The sequence below is a fragment of the Barbatula barbatula genome, assembly GCF_947034865.1.
Source record: "Barbatula barbatula genome assembly, chromosome: 25".
Taxonomy (NCBI): Eukaryota; Metazoa; Chordata; class Actinopteri; order Cypriniformes; family Nemacheilidae; genus Barbatula; species Barbatula barbatula.
This window is the reverse complement of record NC_136788.1, coordinates 9,123,535-9,142,170: the sequence shown is the minus strand read 5'-3', so window position 1 is coordinate 9,142,170 and position 18,636 is coordinate 9,123,535. Positions and strand designations below refer to the sequence as shown.

General features: G+C 38.8%; 3 protein-coding genes across 7 annotated transcripts; 2 read left to right on the top strand and 1 right to left on the bottom strand.

The window, feature by feature from the left end:
* The first annotated feature begins 2,766 nt into the window (after positions 1-2,766).
* Positions 2,767-5,078, top strand: commd4 (COMM domain containing 4). 2 transcript variants are annotated; one of them, XM_079449508.1, is made up of 8 exons: positions 2,767-2,840; positions 2,998-3,069; positions 3,175-3,240; positions 3,326-3,365; positions 3,762-3,881; positions 4,082-4,162; positions 4,268-4,444; positions 4,567-5,078. In XM_079449508.1, the coding sequence occupies exons 1-8, from the start codon at positions 2,838-2,840 to the stop codon at positions 4,605-4,607; spliced, it is 600 nt and encodes a 199-aa protein (XP_079305634.1). In that variant the 5' UTR covers positions 2,767-2,837; the 3' UTR covers positions 4,608-5,078. The 2 variants fall into 2 exon arrangements, with proteins under 2 accessions (XP_079305634.1, XP_079305635.1); XM_079449509.1 differs by having other exon boundaries at positions 2,772-2,840; positions 3,150-3,240; positions 4,567-4,739.
* Positions 5,079-5,416: 338 nt separating this feature from the next.
* On the top strand, positions 5,417-9,690 carry neil1 (nei-like DNA glycosylase 1). 4 transcript variants are annotated; one of them, XM_079450804.1, is made up of 11 exons: positions 5,417-5,527; positions 6,310-6,794; positions 6,963-7,082; positions 7,331-7,403; positions 7,480-7,558; positions 7,822-7,943; positions 8,029-8,056; positions 8,139-8,206; positions 8,287-8,476; positions 8,550-8,633; positions 8,712-8,850. In XM_079450804.1, exons 2-11 carry the CDS (start codon positions 6,334-6,336, stop codon positions 8,750-8,752), a joined length of 1,266 nt encoding a protein of 421 aa, XP_079306930.1. In that variant the 5' UTR covers positions 5,417-5,527; positions 6,310-6,333; the 3' UTR covers positions 8,753-8,850. The 4 variants fall into 4 exon arrangements, with proteins under 4 accessions (XP_079306930.1, XP_079306929.1, XP_079306931.1 ...); XM_079450803.1 differs by having other exon boundaries at positions 5,420-5,527; positions 8,544-8,633; positions 8,712-8,980; XM_079450805.1 differs by lacking the exon at positions 8,712-8,850 and adding an exon at positions 9,557-9,690 and having other exon boundaries at positions 5,431-5,527; positions 8,287-8,472; positions 8,544-8,633.
* man2c1 (mannosidase, alpha, class 2C, member 1) lies at positions 8,970-18,167 on the bottom strand. The gene is made up of 25 exons (XM_079450801.1): positions 18,046-18,167; positions 17,827-17,950; positions 17,675-17,745; positions 17,416-17,593; positions 17,135-17,324; positions 16,907-17,013; positions 16,717-16,827; positions 16,004-16,096; positions 14,527-14,643; positions 14,329-14,424; positions 14,101-14,246; positions 13,841-13,964; positions 12,932-13,053; positions 12,760-12,845; positions 12,392-12,553; positions 12,193-12,275; positions 12,020-12,114; positions 11,491-11,595; positions 11,024-11,180; positions 10,802-10,945; positions 10,234-10,343; positions 10,012-10,091; positions 9,795-9,934; positions 9,611-9,714; positions 8,970-9,257 (listed from the first exon to the last, which is right to left on the bottom strand). Exons 1-25 carry the CDS (start codon positions 18,111-18,113, stop codon positions 9,143-9,145), a joined length of 2,928 nt encoding a protein of 975 aa, XP_079306927.1. The 5' UTR covers positions 18,114-18,167; the 3' UTR covers positions 8,970-9,142.
* Between the last annotated feature and the right edge of the window lie 469 nt (positions 18,168-18,636).

The window sequence follows — 18,636 nt, the reverse complement described above, 5'->3', positions numbered from 1 at the left end:
CACTAGGGACAAGAGGGCTTTAAATAGGGAAATTAACAAAGGAGATATGGGCAGGTGTGGGGAATGACACGTGGAAAGCAATACTAGGAACGAGAGGGGCGGGGCCAACGACGAGACTGGAGAGAACGCACATGTCCTGATTGACAATAATATGTTTCTCTCCACACCAAACGAGTGGGTCTGTCATGATTCTGCCACTAGACAAGAACATCAAGACAAGAGAAGGCAGAATCATTACAGTCAACAGTGTAACAAGGGGTGAAACTTTTAACAGTGGATAAAGGGTATCGCTCCTGCATCATATTATATAAACTGCATTTATAACAAAGAATGGCAAAGATGCAGATGTCATGTTAATGCACACACCTTGTGCTCTGCTTATGACGTTCACTCCACTCTGTGAACTCACTGAAGAATGGGCTAAATAAGGCAGCATGCCGCCGTTTTTTATAATAAGAGGCCGGGGACTATAAAGCGATGTCGAATTCTTGTACAGAGTACATAATTACTCACCATATTTTAGGGGGGCTAAGATAGAACTTTAAGGGGGCTTTAGCTCCCCTAAAAAGGGCCTAGCAACGCCACTGGCTGCTTCAAACCATTTCTCGTAAATTGTATAAATGAATAGAATAAGAATGCATTGGGTACTGTAATATAATTGCACATTGCATTTACATCAATGCACAAACATTATGTGCAGTATTTACCAATATATTAATACATCTAGTGTATTCTATATTTGATTGTTTTCTTGACTTCCTTTAACTAGTGTTCAAAAATAAATTAGCATGAAGTAGGTGTGAACACATCAGCTTCGTCTAAAGTTTTCGTAAATCTATCTATGTATAGGCTAGATTGTTTTGCAGAACAGAAGTTAAAGCCACAGTTTGTATAAACCGCCACTAGGATGCACGATCAAAACAACGATAGCTGTGCCTCATTTCGGAAAGCTGTGTCCCCTGAGGTCTCATGTGAAGCCTCTTACGTCATCGAGGCTGTCTAGCAGGTAGGACACTCCGTAGGCACCCTTGTAATGCGACCTACTTTCACATGAATTCGGAGCACATGAGGAGTATACAGGTCCCATCATTTAACGCTCATTCACAGCATCATCAAGCTACGCCATTAGTGTCTCTTTTCAGAAGACTGCGTCATTTTAATTAATTTGACAGGTGTTCAAGTGCAACATGTTTTCATAGCAACATGGTCATTCCTATTTCCTTTTCTGCCATGTATGTCTTACGAAGGACGTTTTGTTTAATTCTAAAATGAGATTTTTCCGTTGGCCGCATCCTTTAGAAGATGAGACCTCCGAAGGACACAAGGATGCAGCCTTACGAAATGAGACACAGCTAATGGCGTAGCTTGATGATGCTGTGAAGGAGCGTTGAATGATGGGACCTGTTGTCAACTCCACCGCTGATGGCCATCAATGAGTCGGTAACGAGAAATCATGTAAGCGGACGAGGTAAAGTAATAAAATTTTATCAATGCTGCGTATAATTGTGGGCCATAAATAAGTGACTGCTCGAAACAAGCTAGTGGCTTGCTAGACGCTAGACACCACTTCCGCATTTGTCCATGACACTAGCTGTGTCTCCTTTCGTAAGACTGCGTCCTTGTGTCCTCCAGAGGTATCATCCACTAATTTGATGCTGTATATGGAGGATTCTCAATTTAGTATTAACCGAGACGTCCTTTGTAGAATATACTGGCAGAAAAGCACGTTGCACTCGCACACCGGTCAAATTAATTACATTTACATTTACATTTAGTCATTTAGCAGACGCTTTTATCCAAAGCGACTTACAGATGAGGAAACATTGGAAGCAATTATAACAACAATTGTTACAATTAAACAACAATTAAACTGATTTCTTCATGATTTTAAGAGGTAAAAAGTTGGTTACTTCTACCCTTAACAATGCCAAAAGAGTTAAACAAATTTACCATTCTTTGCCTTACTGTTTTATATATGAAAATTCGTAAACTGTTAACATTTAAACACCACATATTGAATTGAAGGTGCAGCTAGTGCAATTTATTCAAATAACAGACATTGGCCGGCGCAAATAATTGTGGGTTATCTCTAGCAAAGAAGGATACTCCATGTGTCCTCCGAATTCTTGTGAAAGCATGTCGCATTAAAAGGGTGCATACGGAGTGTCCCACCTGCTTTAATGAAACGAGACAGCCAAATGAGACCTCCGGAGTACGCGGCCTTCCGAAACAAGACACGACCAACTTTTGTCATACGTCAGTAAAAGGCGGTAAGAAAAGGTAACGCGGTTATGACGTCATTGAAATGCGAATTTATAATGGCGATTTTCTCATGATTTATAAAACATTTAAGATATTGTAAGTACTCATCTGAACAAAATATGAAGCACTGACTAGTGGTTTTGGGATAATTTACTGCAAAATTCTTTCAAACTGCACCTTTAACGCAGGTAAAGAAGGATTTCCTTTTTTAAAACAGGGCAAATGTAGCCTAAATATTTTAATGTGCATAAAAATCAACCAACATGAAATTTAGAATTGAATTGGAAAACTAGGCTATACAATGTTTCATTATGTAAAGTATACGTGTTGTTTTTTTACTGCAAATTGTTATATAAGGCAAAATAGCTCAAATATAAAAACATCTACTGCAAACAAATACATAAACAATGATATGAATAGCATACGAAAAACGGTATACGTAAATTCGTTATTAGTTTCTCCGCGTTTCGCGTTTTTAAATCGCTATAATGTCCTGAACGACTTGCCGTAGAATCTCCAGCGTTAGCACAGGAAAGAGCAGCTGACTGACTAGTCTTCATCAAATACATGTCAAAATGGTAAATATTTTATTTCTTATTCTTGCTTTAGATTGTCTTTTTCTGTTTTATTAAAAGTCGCGCATTATAGCTAGTGGATAGCTAGCGCTAATCATCTGTTGTAATATTAAGAACAGTAGAAAACAAGCACACATTTGAACCCTTTTATTCTTTAAAGCGGTTCCGATTTTGTGGAGATCTGGACTGTCCTGACTGGGTCCTTGCAGAAATAAGCACCCTAGCAAGAGTGGTAAGTGCGATTTGTCAAACGTGTGTTGTTTATGCATCGACAGACTTCTCCAAATAACAGCAATAAAAGAAGTATTAAAGTTGTCGGTTTTACTGTTCTTTACAGTCTAGTGTCAAGATGAAACTTCTCTGTGTGCAAGTCATTAAAGATCTTCTTGATGATGGCATCGATGTAAGACAATATTGGATACACGAGTCATATTTGACGTGCATTACTGAGTCACAATACTAAAAACGGTTTTATTATTTGTTTGTAGTATGACAAAGTTTCAAAACTGACGTCAGACGCCAAATTTGGTGAGTGACAGGCCAAACTGACATACATTCATTCTTAGAATATGACTTTGTCGTGTCAACAATTACATTTTTACAAAAAATGCAATATTGATTACAGGAAAGGAATTTCTAAAAACAATATCAGTATATACATTTTCACAAGTACTAATTGATATTAACAGCGATGTCACCACTCACATATCATAATTTCTGTAATTGCATTTTTACTAGTTAAATATGACAATAAGCTGTCAATCAAATTACATTATAGATTTAATGTAATTATAGATATAGGTGACAAACATTTTGCATCGTGTGATCATGAACCTTTGTTCTTTTAAATACAATAACTCATTTGATGGACAAAATACAAACATACAAATTTATATAACTTATTTTTCTCATGTTTTAATACAGAGAGTGGAGATATCAAAGCCAGTATTGCCGTCTTGAGTTTTATTTTGTCCAGTGCTGCAAAGCATGATGTAGATAGTGAATCTCTCTCTAGTGAACTACAGCAACTTGGCCTACCCAAAGGTGAGTATCCATATAATTATATAAGTATAATCCTGTTTTATATTTATCCAAAGGACCACATAGACAACAAGTCTCGCCAATGTGCTTCCACAACCCAACCTGTCATCTTTAAAAATATATTAATGAAAGGCTTATAGTAGGGTTGGTCTCAAATTCTTTCTATGAAGAGTTTAAACGTAGTTTTTATACTTTTTTTTAAGAGCACACAACAGGATTGTGTAGATCATACGAGGATAAACACGGTGCTCTACAGGAGAAGCTAAGAGAGAGCAGTCTACGCTGTGAGTATTCCACAAAAGATGCCCAAAATTAGCGCATTACAATTGCGTCGTTGCGAATGGTAGATGTGAATGATGGTAATACCACAAATCTACTTTGTGTGTTAGTGGGTCATCTGGAAGCGGTGAACTGGAGGGTGGATTACACCCTGAGCTCCAGTGAATTAAAGGAAGTCAATGAGCCCACCGTTCAGCTCAGGCTTCAGGCACAGGACCCAGAGACAGGCTCAACAGAGACCACTGTTGTCTCTATCACAGCTGACAAGTTCAGAGTACTGTTAACAGGTGAGAAGAATTCAAGAGTTAATATACATCCAATATTAATGCTCTGTTATATTTTATTATGCATTTCTTATTGTTTTACGACCAAATAAGATTAAGTTTCTTGTTTTTTGTTTGATTTGCAGAACTTAAACAAGCACAGGCTATCATGAATTCGTTGCAGTGATGATCCTTTGCTGAATTGTTTAAATATTCATGTTTATGTGAACTGAATCTGACTTTTTAATGTATAAATGAACTGTTTTTGTAACATTAAATTGCAACATATTGAAGGGTTTGTTATCTACAGATGTTTGTGCTTGGTCTTGGTCTCTTTGATGAGTGAACTGCTGTTGAGCCGGGACAAGACATCTGGTTACATACAGGGTGGAAATTAATATGAAACAGACTCTTCCGGTCTATAAATAATGGCCTGAATTTGCTTAGTCTTGGGTTTGGCTACCAATGACTCATGTAATTAAAAACCAAGGTTTTCTAAATCAACCTGATGTATAATTTTTATTCACATTTGTCTTTCATCACTCTCAATGATTATTTTAGCACATTTATTATTCAAAATAATATAGATTTTTGTATATATTAAAATTGTATTTTATTCTTTGTCAGTATTATTTCTCAATAAAATTAATTGACTGCATCATGATTTTTTTATGATTGTGTATGAGTCTAATGTTGATGTATGTTTCAGTAATACCCAGAATTGAGAGTTTGGTTCCATTTTTGTTTTATGTTATGTTTTTATTGAGTTAGTTAGCTGTATATTTTTAGTTATTATGGCTTAAATTAAAATCAACTGCATTTTGATTCATATGAATGCACAATAAAAAAAAGTTTTTCAAATATTTAGTTTCATTTCCCAGTGACAGTATTTTAACTTAGTTGTTTATTGCATTACTTGTATGTAGACTTTACCCGGTCAAGAATTGAATCTGGAGTTTAGAGCTTTCTACTGAAGAATGTAAGACTACTGATCCCGGCGATCTGCCAATGAACTACATCTCCCATGATGCACCGATTTCTGTTTGATAAGCATCAGGGAACAGCTCTCTAATGTCCGGTATGATATAACAAGCTTTAGGAGCCAAGGTGAGTTTGATTTGCACGTTTCGATTCACTGAATATGATCGAAGCCGATGACATTTGCTAATCGTGCTGCAGGAAAATGCTAATATTTTGTTTGCTAACTCACGTTGCTAAGCGACTCCAATCGTGCGCTTTTTAGTGAAGCCTGTGGTGGTAACAGCACTTGCAGAAGACTTTTGTAACACGTGATTTTGCTTTATCACAAATAACAGACTGTCTAAAGACTCTTAAGTGAACTATACACACACTACGTTATTGACGGATGTGTTTGTCAGATATGTTTTCCGATTTTTTGTATGCATGCATGCTTATGCAACAAAGTAGGCTACAGTCTGATGAATAGTGTATAAAGATCTTAAAAAAAGGTTACACCCCACGCCCTTAATGCACTCCCTGTAGGCTACATAATTACTAAAATGACCAAACTGAACATTTGTGTTTACTTTGGTTTTTTACCACACATCGCACAAGTAATCTAAGTCTGAGAAATTACTTGATTTATGGTATGAAGTCAAAATTGAGTTTTGTTTAAGGTGCACAAGTTTGCGATGTCTTGAGTTGACAATAACTTTTACTTCTTTCTTTTGACTGAAATGAATTTTGACTACCTGAAATGTGGAAACTTTGAATACACAACATCTGCATTTCATACATTTACGCATTTGGCAGGCGATTTTATCCAAAGCAACTTACATTGCATCATCCTATACATTTGTTTCCAAATATGTGCAATCCGCCGCGATCGAACACACGACCTTGCATTTCTTATGTTTATATTTTCACAGCCTGTCTTGATTTCCTACAAAAGAATGCCGGAGGGTCCTGAGCTCCATTTGGCCAGCCTGTTTGTCAACAGGATATGTGAGGGTGTTGTGTTCACTGGTCCTGTGGAGAAATCAGAAGTAAGCAAATGTCCCGAGGTGCCGTTCTGCTGCGACGCCTATCGCATCAAAGCCCAGTCTAGAGGAAAAGAGATACGCCTCACGCTCACGCCCATAAAAAACGACGATGACCACAGAAAAAGCAAGGTTGATAAAAATATATCGCAGCAGCCCATGGATGTGGTTTTCCGGTTTGGAATGTCAGGTTCTTTTCGCTTCACCGGGTTGGATGAACTTCCGAAACACGCCCATCTGCGGTTCTACACTAATGAGACCCCACACCAAGTTCTGAGTTTTGTGGATCCGCGCAGATTTGGAGGCTGGCAACCAAATGGAAACTGGCAAGCAGACAGGGGACCGTGTATTATGTTTGAATACGAAAGCTTCAGGTGAGGGACGAGACCACCTGCTTCTCAAAGACCCTTTCCCATATCAACATTCTTAAACGCAATAGTTGCATTGTGGGATGTTGGAGTGAAGCATGTGAAAGAGTCAAATTGAAGCACAAATCGGTGTGTTTATGTGGTGACAAAATATTAAAAGTTTTTTTTTATTAGAGAGAATGTTCATTCAAATCTGTCGGACAAGGCCTTTGACCGGCCCATCTGTGAAGCGCTCTTAAATCAGAAGTATTTCAACGGGGTTGGAAACTATCTTCGAGCAGAAATTTTGTACAGGTACGGTTTTATATTTACTCTCCAATATTTGCCTCCTCGTGCTTAAAAGGATCTTGTCCATCACATTAAATATATTTCAGCAGAGAGAATAAAAGCACATTGTCCAGTCGTGACTCGTGAGCAATCTGCAAATTAAATTTTACACGAAAACATAGAACCTTTGTCCTCTATAATAATCTGCGGTCGTGTCAGTTTTAGTCATTCCAATGATAAAATGGAACTCATTGTTTAACATTTTTTCTTTTTAGAACACGAATCCCCCCGTTCGAGAACGCCAGGACAGTACTGCAGGGTCTCGAGCTAAAGGACGAAGATAAGAAGGTCAAAGCGGAAATTCTAGTGTTATTTATAGTCAGACCGTTTGACATGAATCAATGCTTTGCTTTATTTCTTTCAGACCGCAGATACAATTAAGATTGAGACCCCAGATCTTCTCTCTCTGTGTCACACTGTTCCATTAGAGGTGGTCAAACTGGGTTGGTGTTATTTTTAAGATGTGTTCACAATGTTTTTTAATTGTATTCATGCCATTTTAGCTTAAATAACTACTAACAACTAAAGTGTTTTAAGGTATAATGCAGAGAATAACAAAGATTTTTTGTGTTTGTTTTACTTGCTTTCCTCCTCTGGGGATGTGGCCAAAATAAGACAATAAGCGATCACCAGTATAAAAGCTTTGAGTTGAAGTTGCAGGTAAGCATCCATCTATTTTATTAACAAAGCATCATCTATTTTGTAGGTGGAAAAGGTTATGACCCCCAAACGTCAAACTATGCAATCATTATAGCCTGGATGCAATGTTACGGTGTGGATGGAATGAAATCAATAAGAGACCGCAACGGAAGGACAATGTGGTTTACAGTAGGAACACGTTTGCTATTATCAAACCTACACTATAGATTATAGTATATAATGCACGTATGTTTCACTGCTTGCTTTGCTTTAGGGTGATCCTGGTCCTATGGTCCCCAAAGGTAACGTTATAAATAATTTTGCATTAAAACACCTGCCGCTGGTTGTAATCCACACAGATAATTAGATATATCCTTCCATTAGATTTCAAATCTCCCAAAGGAGGAAAAAGGAAAGTACAGAAGCATGATCACGATTATACAGATTCAAAGGTGAGTGGTCTTATCTAGATTTACTAATAATCTGGATCACTTTCTTCAATCTGTTGATTGATTTATCATCTAAACACTAGAAAGCCAAGAAGAAACGCACGGGTGACGTCGCAAATAAAATGCCTGTTAAGCAAAAGCAGATCAAAAATATAAAGAAGGAAACAAAAACATCCAGGTCAGAGCGTGGCTCAAAAAGACAGAAAATCGATGAAAAGACGATCGATGCAGAAGAAACCAAAAGACCAATCACACGCAGGAGCGGCACAGCAGGTCTGAATCTCACTTTAACCATTTGTACAGTCGCTTTTAGTTTTCATTGTCTTGCTTACTTTTCTAGGGACAGGAACTACAGGCCAAAATAAAAAGCAAGAGATCGCAAGTAAATCCAAAAATAAATCTGCCATCCGCAGGAAAAGCACCACAAAAGGTATTGATTTGTTCAATAAGGGTGTTCTTTGTCTTGTGTCAAGATGTTTATTTGGTCTTTCTCTTGATTTTGCTTTAGAAAAGGCAAAGCGGAAAAGCAGCCGAGGCCATAACACATGATGCATTTCCAAACAATGGTTTATCAGTGCACCCTTGTTTTTATAATCTGTGAGACCTTTATACACAACTGAAGAAAAAGTAAAAGACGATAAATCAACAAAAAAGGAATGTCTTTATATTTTTGTCTTTTAAGACAAAAGTATTTTCATGTATTGCCATTTGTTTAAATCGTTTTATATCCTATATAAAAGTTTTCAAAATAAATACAAACAATGATAATTTGAAGATATATAAATATCAAAAGCATTTTTATTATTTTCTTCTTATTTGTAGACAATTTTAACTAAATCTGTCACATGGGTTTGAATTGTATGCAAACTTACATTTTAACTTTAAAATGTTTTGGAAATGTACGTTTGGTTTACAAATAATGTAGAATTTGAATGCTGCTCACTGTAACATTAAGAGAAGAGATCTGATCTGGAAGGGTCTGAAAGTCAAGGATATTCCAGAGGCTGTCTTTGAGACAGGAATACTGGGATCAGGTCGCTCCAGGAGATCACAACTGTTAAACAAAGTTCAGAAAATTAGAGGGACAGTTCACCCCAATATAAAACGTCTGTCATCATTTACTGATGTTTCAAACCTGTATAAATGTCTTTGTTCTGATAAACACAGAAAGATATTTGGAAAAATGCCTGTAACCAAATAGTTCTTGGCCACAATTGACTACCCAATTGACTACCAAAGTAGGAAAAAACACTTTCTCTGTGTTTAACAGAACAAAGAAATTCATACAGATTTGGAACAACCGAATAGAGGATATGTAAATGAAGACAGATTTTTAATTTATGGTTCCTTTAGGAAGAGTGACATTACAACAACAAAGCCTTGTAAGGTTATGTATTGTACACTCACTGCCAGGCCTCTTTCACCGGAAGGGATGTGGACAGAATGGCCGTCACCGAGCTTCCGTGAGACTCGTACAGGCGTACAAGGACGACATTTTTCTTTCCTTCCACCTGCAAGCAAAAAGGAAATCTGTTGACACACTGGTACCAGTCAGTCTGTTGGGAGAGGTCACAATCATAAGGGTGGGCACCTGTTTGATGGTCTCCAGGATGACCGCGGGCGAGGTTACAGAGAACGCGCTCCAGGATTCAGAAATGACAGCGTTATACAGGCGGAGTGGGTAGTTGAGGTTATAAGCAGACTGTATAACCGAAGATTCCTGGAAGGGGCCTTTTTTCAGACAAATCAGGGTTATACTCATTGTTTTGTCTGGAAATTATTTGCTTTTGGCTATGAGATGCACCCACCGGTGTGTGGCATTAGCGCATAGGTGAACTGATGACTGCCCATATCTGCATTGGCATCAGGGGATTTCGGGGCACGGAGCCTGTGGGTAAAAAGGAGACAAGGCGTATTTTTATTTCCAATTGCAACTCCCAAACACCAGAATTTGCCTCATGAACACCCACCCAAAAGTATCTTACTCCTTTTTGTGAGAATGATTTTGTATTTGTTCTTGGGTAACTTACAGAGACATGGTCATGATGTTTTGATGGATGGCGTGGCCGTATTTACAGTTGTTGAGAAGAGCTACACCAAACCCGTGCTCAGACAGATCCGCCCATTTGTGAGCCCACACCTAATAAACCATGAGTTCATGCATGATATAATGTTCTCGGAAAAGACATTAAACATTAAGACAGTACAAGTACACGCCCTAGCACATGGGTCTCAAACTCAGTTCCTGGAGGGCCACAGCTCTGCACAGTTTAGCTCCAACCCTATTCAAACAAACCTGATTCAGCTGATCAACATCTTCAGGATTACAAGAAACTTCCAAGCAGGTGTGGTTTAGAGCTGGTTGGAGCTAAACTGTGCAGAGCTGTGGCCCTCCAGGAACCGAGTTTGAGACCCATGCCCAAGTACAATATCCCGTTTTTAATTGAAACAGTTAACTTTGTTATTCACAAAGCCTTTGTAATGTGCAAATGCATCGGAGAAGTTTCTAGGTAAATGTATGACGCCATTTTTCATCATTTCAGTGTACATAATGGTAAAAGATTGGGCTGACTTGTTTATAAAGGACTCTCATGTTACCTCAAAGCGAGCCCAATCCCATGAGGTGTTTCTATGCGTAGGCCGCTGCAGGTGTCCAAACTGGATCTCGTAGGTAGCGCTCGGGTTGCGCACCTGCACGGGGAACTCCACTTTTAAAAACTTGTGTGCTTCTTCCCAGTCCACCTGAAAACAAGATATAAGTTACGCTTCACCAAATGTCATATTTCAGATAACAAAAACAGCTGTAATAAAGAAGTTCACCTGTGTGTTAAATTTGATATAGGGGCAGCAAGCATCCAGGACGATCTCTTGTGTAATCGTGCTCTTGTTACTGATTCTAAGTGAGAAGGAAACGCTTCCTCGGATTCCTCCTGAGCTCACCACTTTGGCAGGTTCGATGATGTCAATTACAGGCTTCCTGTGAAAATGGGTTCAAAGTTGGGTTCACAATGGATCACACACCCTGTGACTCAACCAGCATTAATTCAAACCTGTATGACTTTCTCTCGTCTGCAGAACACAGAAGAAGGTCTTTTGAAGAATGTTGGTAAACAAACAACATTGACCCCTATTGACTCTTAAAATATCATCTTTTGTGTTCCACAGATGAAAGAATCATAGACAGGGTTTGAACGACATGAGGGCTAATAAATGATGACGGCCTTTTTATTTATGGGTGAACTATTCCTTTAAAGAGCTAAAAGAAAATTGAGAAGACACAAACTCACCTTGTCTGAAGGTGATAGTCCATCACATCCCAAGCATCCCAGTACAGAGGTACATCATCAAACAAAGTGAACTGATTCGCGAAGCAACCTTCTGATATGGCTTCCCTACGAGATGTAGGCGAACAACCAGTTAAGCCAGCCAACAGTTAGCAAGTTGTTTAACCAATGCTATCAGTTAACCATTTGCAATACCCAACTTTTGTAACTCTGATAAAAACATAAAATTGTCACATTTGGTCCACTTGTTTAATCTAAAGTGATAGTTTGCCCATTGTTTACTCGCCTCAAACACAAAAGAAGACATTTCGAAGAATGTTGGTAACCAAACAGCGACGGCACCCATTCACTTTACCATTGGTTCTGGTCCATCCCATAGAAGTGAATGGGTTACCAACGTTCTTCAAAATGTCTTCTGCAGAAAGAAAGAGGTTGAGAATATGATGACGGAATATTTGTTTTTGGGGGAACTGTCTCTTTAAGGCATGACTATGATTAAGATTGATGATTAAAGCCCTCCGGTATGATTTACCTGTTCGTCTGCGCTAAAAGCACAGATATCAATCGACCTGCTCTGTCTATCACCGCCTTCAAAAGGCCATTCTCCATCTGAATGCTCCCATCGTCCTGAAACGCAAAGAGAGGTCATGAAAAGTCAAAAGCAAATGCACAGATAAATGCAAAACCTCAAGGAGAATAAGGTACCATTGTTGTGACAGAAACAGGAGGGACAGACTCAGCTGTGTCTATTACTGGAGAAACCCCCACGCTTGGAACTCGCACCAATGCTGCAGCAACAAACAAGGAACCAGAATGCCATGGGCTGTTTATTAAAAAACCTTCCACGAGTAGGAGATTGTGTGTAAGGTCATCGGCACAATGTTGTCTATTGTCTGAGGAGTACCTAATCTTGTTTTGAGTTCCTCCCCTGGTAGTGATATGACCTCGGTTCGCTCCCAAGGCAAAGTGTTAAGCACAGCCATGTTGGACGATGTTGTGTGAGGAGGATCAGAGTGCAGTGACTCACACGCAGCGAGAAGAAGTTTGAACCCTGCGGTGCGTATCTCTGAAAAGACAGTTAACTTCATCTGACGTTACGGTCATTGTGGTATAGTTCACTCAAAAATAAACATTCTGTCATCATACAACTTCCACAGAAGAAAGAGTCCTACAGTACAGATTTTGATAGACATTAGGACATAAAAAACAATGACAATATGTCTTTATGGTTGAAGAGATTGTGTACATAAATAAAAACGGACTGTGGTTTACCGTCATAGTACTTCAATGCATCCTCAACAACCATCTCAATACAGCTTCCAGGAATAACATCATGAAACTGGTTGAGTAGAAGCAATCTATAATAATAATGATCTTCATCTTCAGGTTACTCAGGAATTTGATCTGTACACATCATCAGAGCGTCTCACGCTTGAGTACTTACCGCCACAGTTCTTGAAGTTTGCATGCAGGGTATGTGAAGTTTTCCCTCCTGCACAAAGCCAGACAGCTGGCCACCTCTATATCATGAAGAAGAGCTTCGCACTGGCGATTTCCTAACTTTATCTACAGCACACAAACTTTTTTTTAAAGGGGTAATATCATAGAAAAACCATGTCATATTTTACAACAGAATGTACTTTTGCATTTAAGGTCCAATGTGTCATTTTTGGAAATCCAATATTATATACATAACTATCAGAGGTGTGCTTTATGTTTTTATTAACTTAGCTATTTCTATCTATCTCCTCTTTGCAATGTTGTTTCTACAGTAGCCCTAAATGGACAAAATGCTCTACAGAGCCCCTTTCATAAATGTGTATCTCCGGCAAAGAAGCGGAAACGTGACGACATCTTAGTTCTGTGTCAGCCACCCTAGTGCTTCGAAAGGGAGGGGTGATCCATTGGTTACAATTGGCAACCTCACCGCTAGATGCCGCTAAATCTCACACACTGGACCTTTAAAATGACGGTTCACATGAAAATTGCACACTCTTGTCATTTCAAACCTGTATGACTTTCTATCTTCTGCAGAACACAAAAGAAAAATGTTGGTAACCGAACACCGGCGGTACCCATTCACTTCTATTTTGTGGCCACAAAACCAAAGCAAGTCAATGGCTACCGCCGTTGTTCGGTTACCAATGTTCTTCATTTCGTGTTCTTTTGTGTTCTGGATACGAAAAAAGTCAAAGTTTTTAAATAACATGAGACTGAGTAAATAACACCATTTTCACTTTTCCCTGAACTTCACTTTTGAGGTCCCTTCTGCGTTGGAAAATTACTTCTGAACCCAAGGCCACAAAAAAGTGTTTGGTCAAAAAGAGGGTGTGTTTATAGCTGAATCATTGACCTTTGCTTGAGTGGTATATGTGCCGTTGTGCAGTTCGAGGAAGAGCTCGCCAACCCACGTGCACAAGAGGGCTGAATCTGACTCCAGCTGAGAAAACAGGAGATCAGGACTGGACACCTGAACCCTGGATGACAAATCACAATCAGAAATTCGCACGAAAGCAGACTCACTCAGGCATGGAACATATAACGTCATCCATACTTTCTGCCCTTGAGTAAAAAACAGGAAATGTCACATCCACAGACAAAAAGGAAACTGACTTTGGGAGGCCGTCTGTATCCCGCACACGTTCCAGACGGTCAATCATCAGCTGTGTGGGGCCGCCGCCCCCATCTCCAAAACCAAACAATACTGCGCTGTGATTGGCTCGGCCCTTATCTTTGTTGTTCTTCACTGTGTTAATCAACTGGTGAGATAGATACGGTAAGAAAGTGTTTACAAGAGAGAGTTCGCAAATGATGCCTCACATGTCTGCGTACTGTACATACATCTTCCACTTTGCCCTTCATCTCATAAGAGTTACCGGGAGGAAAGTGAGTCAGAACTTGCGAGCCATCAATGCCCTCCCAATAGAATGTGTTGTGCTGGTGGAGAAAGAGATTTATGTTATTCTCATACATGACTGTAATAAAGGCTTTTATAAATGCAAATTCCTCAGAAATGGTACTGTTGTGGTCGGAACGTACCGGAAATGTGTTAACAAGGTTCCAGCTCAGCTTTTGAGTGAGAAATCGTGTGATTCCACAGCCTTTCATGATCTGAGGGAGCTGAGCGGAGTAACCGAATGTGTCTGGCAACCAGAACTGTGTGAAACATATGGGGAGCAGTGAGTTAATACATGCGGGGTGTGTCTGGTTTGTTATATAGCGGTTTCATTTGGCTTGTTTGGGAGCTTAAAGATCCCTAGAACCATTATATGACTGTACTCCTGGAAGATGTTCACGCATATGAGAATGCCCCCCGGCCCTATAAATGACTTGCTCATGGTGAACCATGCTATATGGCTGTAATGAAACTAAAGAGAAAATTTAAGAAATGATCCCTTTTGTTTGTCTATTATATCTGGATAATATAATATAATATATCTTTGCAAAGCAAGCGATTGTGTATATAAAGTTTAAAGACCACAACTGTGTGTTTGTACATGCGCGTCTCACATTCTTTTAAATATCTAAGTTAAAGATGATTTTTTATTTTATTATTCTTTCATAATTTCATCATCACCTTTGTGTTAAAGCAAATCTTAATGACTTTCTACTGCAGAACACAAAAAGAGATATTTTGAAGAATGTTGGTAACCAGGGATGTAACTATTATCGATAATGTGTTAGCAAATAGCAAAATTGTCTCATTATTATTATCGTGGTCACATGACTGTCATGATGTTTGAAATAATAATAGATGTTACCTTTGGCAAGGTCCATCTGGTGCAATTATTTTATTTTATAAAAGGGATTTTTAGGTCATTTGACCAATAACACATACCTCTAAGCAACAGTTATGATAAGAGCATAAAGAAAAGAAGATGCTTATGGTACGTCATCATTTGTCATTTTAAATATCTAAAAAAAACATCATACTGTGGGCTTTATACCAAGGTATTATCATACAGTGAGATTTTGATACCGTTACATCCCTATTGGTAACCAAACAACATTGACCCCCATTGTGTGGACACAAAACCACAGAGACATTTCTCAAAATATCGTCTTTTGTGTTCCACAGATGAAAGATTTTGACAGAATTAGTATTTTTGGGTGGACTGTCCCTTTAATGCTTCTATAGTCTGTCTTGGTATTGTCTCTCCCTCTCTTTGTTTCTTCTCAAGGCTCATCTGTGGGTTGTGTCTCGATTTATCTGAACGAGAGAAGATATGAGCTTTTAGATGAGTTTTTACTCCATTTGTTTTGTTCCCCAAAAGAATGATTATGTAGTGTATGAAGGGATTTCAAGAACATTCATTTGAAGGAATGGTGCTTATGAGATAACCCTATTGCACCTGCAGCTCATGACCCAAACACATCATACTGAAAACAGCTTGCACACAATGTTAGTTACTGTGGATAAAAGACACACTATAGCATTAAAAACAAAGAGAGAATGAAACAGACATTTTAATTGACTTTTAATGGCACAATTTCTGGAGTGAATTTAAGCTTTTACCTCTTTACAATATTGTCCGAATTCTTCCTTAAAGAAATTCTGGCCATGTAGAAACTGTCTGACCATTGATTCCCCAGATGGCAAATTTCCATCCTAAACAAAAAAAGAACAGACCAAATACATTTAATTGCATTCATACACATACACCAGTGTTAAAAAGTATTTGCAAATGTTCATTTAATGTGTCCATTCCAGCCCAGTGTCTGTTGAATTTCAACAAAATCAAACCTCAGGAGTGACATAAAGCAATGTGAAAGACTAACAGAATGAAAAGACACATGAAAACTGTGATAAAAATGGAGATTATCACATAATGCTTTTATTTTTGAACTTTTCCTACATGTACAAATATTACGATTGTATTGCTTGAAAGTGAATTGTTTTCTTTGCACAATTTGAGGTCTGAAAAAACACAGAGCATCTTTTCTGTTGCTTTGACGATATATGGATATATGAATATATATATATATATATATATATATATATATATATATATATATATATATATATATATATATATATATAAATGAAACAAAAATTCTTATTTACCAAACACATACCTATAAATAGCGAATTCAAAATAACAAAAAATGGTCTCAGCTTTTGAAATGGTCTCAGATTTTTTCCCTACTGTGTTTAGTGTAAGAAACAAGAAATATCAGTGCATGTCACTCATAAAAGTATGATAAAATAAGCACTAAAATTAGTATTACCATCTCTACCCATGTACCTCCAACTGGAATAAATCTGCCTTTCTGAACAAAGTGCTTGATCTCCGAGAACAGATCGGGGTACCAGCTTTTCACCCATTCAAACTGTTGTGCCTGCACACACACAAACGGGTTATATGTAGAACGCATCAATTAAAGAAAAACTGATCTGTAACAGAAGTTAAAAACATACCTGTGAGCATGTGAAGACAAACTCCGGGTTCTTCTCCATCAGTCTGATGACAGTGACCCAGCTGCGAGCACATTTTCTGATGGTCTCTTCATACGGCCACAGCCACGCTTAAAACAGCATCCAACACATTAAACAACATCCTGTGCATCACACACAGCTGTGTGAATGAACAACAATAACTCATTCTTTATTACAAGTTATGAAAAAAATAATTGTTTATAAAGGTACCGGTGTCAATATGACAGTGACCCATGGCATGCACCACGTGCTGGCTTTCACCATTTTTCTGAGAAAAAAATTTCTGAGCTAGGCTCCGGGAGGAGGCAAATGAACTGGGATCGGCTGGGTCACACAGATTCACCATCTCATTGGCTGTGAACAGGGCCTGGTATCCACGCTGTTCTCCTTCCCCTAGCAACTGTGCAAAATATAACGCTGTTTGGTTAGTAGAGTATATGAGGATTCATTCAATGTCAATATAAAACAAAAACAGATCTTTGGCGACATACTTTGACAATATCAACGAGCATCTCAAAGTCAGTGAGAAGCTCCCTCACATCCCGATTGAAAATGACAAGCTCGGCCTTCTGGAGAGTGAACTTCCTGTTTGGGTCTGGGGCTGCTACCATGGAGCCTTGTCCGGCTCCAAAGAGTCCATTACATGCCAGTTCAACGTAAAGATCAATGCTGTAACATGGCATTAAAACAAATGAAAGTACATCAGGATCCTGCAGATATAAGTAAAATTATTCCTTAATTTACACAAACCTATGAGGTTCATTGTCCTTCAAGCACTCAGTCAGAACATAACTAGTCTTCTCGCCTTCTTTGGTCAAACCCTTCAAAAACAGCACAAAACGCACTTAATGCAAAATAATGATTTGTTCAACAAAGAATCAAATACAGCAGTGAATTTTCACCTGAACCGGACGTTGATCCCGCCACACCATTCCCTCTCCGTCGCTCTCCCATCTCAAATGTACCTCTCTTCCTCTCCACACATCTGGGATCTTCAGGGTCACTTTAAACCAGCATGTCCACCATCTGTGAATAGTATACAGGCGATGAATCACGCTCATCTACTGTAGACAGTTTGTAGGTCAGTTTGTAAACAGGATGTTGTGAATGTGTGATCTTACGTGGGTCCGAATGGATCACCAACTTTACAGGGTTCAAAGTTTTGCTGAATTGCCTCAGAGTATGACATGCGCTGTTGACATTGAAACACAGATATGGACTCGACTGGATGAGTCTCTCCAAACAACCTGCAGAGGGAGAGGGAGAAAATGTGAGAGAGAGAGTGTGTGAGAGAGTGAGAGAGTAAGTGTGAGAGAGAGAGAGAGAGAGTGTGTGAGAGAGAGAGAGTGTGTGTGAGAGAGAGAGAGTGTGTGTGTGAGAGAGAGAGAGAGTGTGTGAGAGAGAGAGAGTGTGTGTGAGAGAGAGTGTGTGTGAGAGAGTGAGAGAGTAAGTGTGAGAGAGAGAGTGTGTGAGAGAGTGAGAGAGTAAGTGTGAGAGAGAGAGAGAGAGAGAGAGAGAGAGAGTGTGAGAGAGAGAGAGTGTGTGTGAGAGAGAGAGTGTGGGAGAGTGTGAGAGAGAGTGTGTGTGAGAGAGAGAGAGAGAGAGAGAGAGTGTGTGTGAGAGAGAGAGTGTGTGTGAGAGAGAGAGAGTGTGTGTGTGAAAGAGAGAGTGTGTGTGTGAGAGAGAGTGTGAGAGAGTAAGTGTGAGAGAGA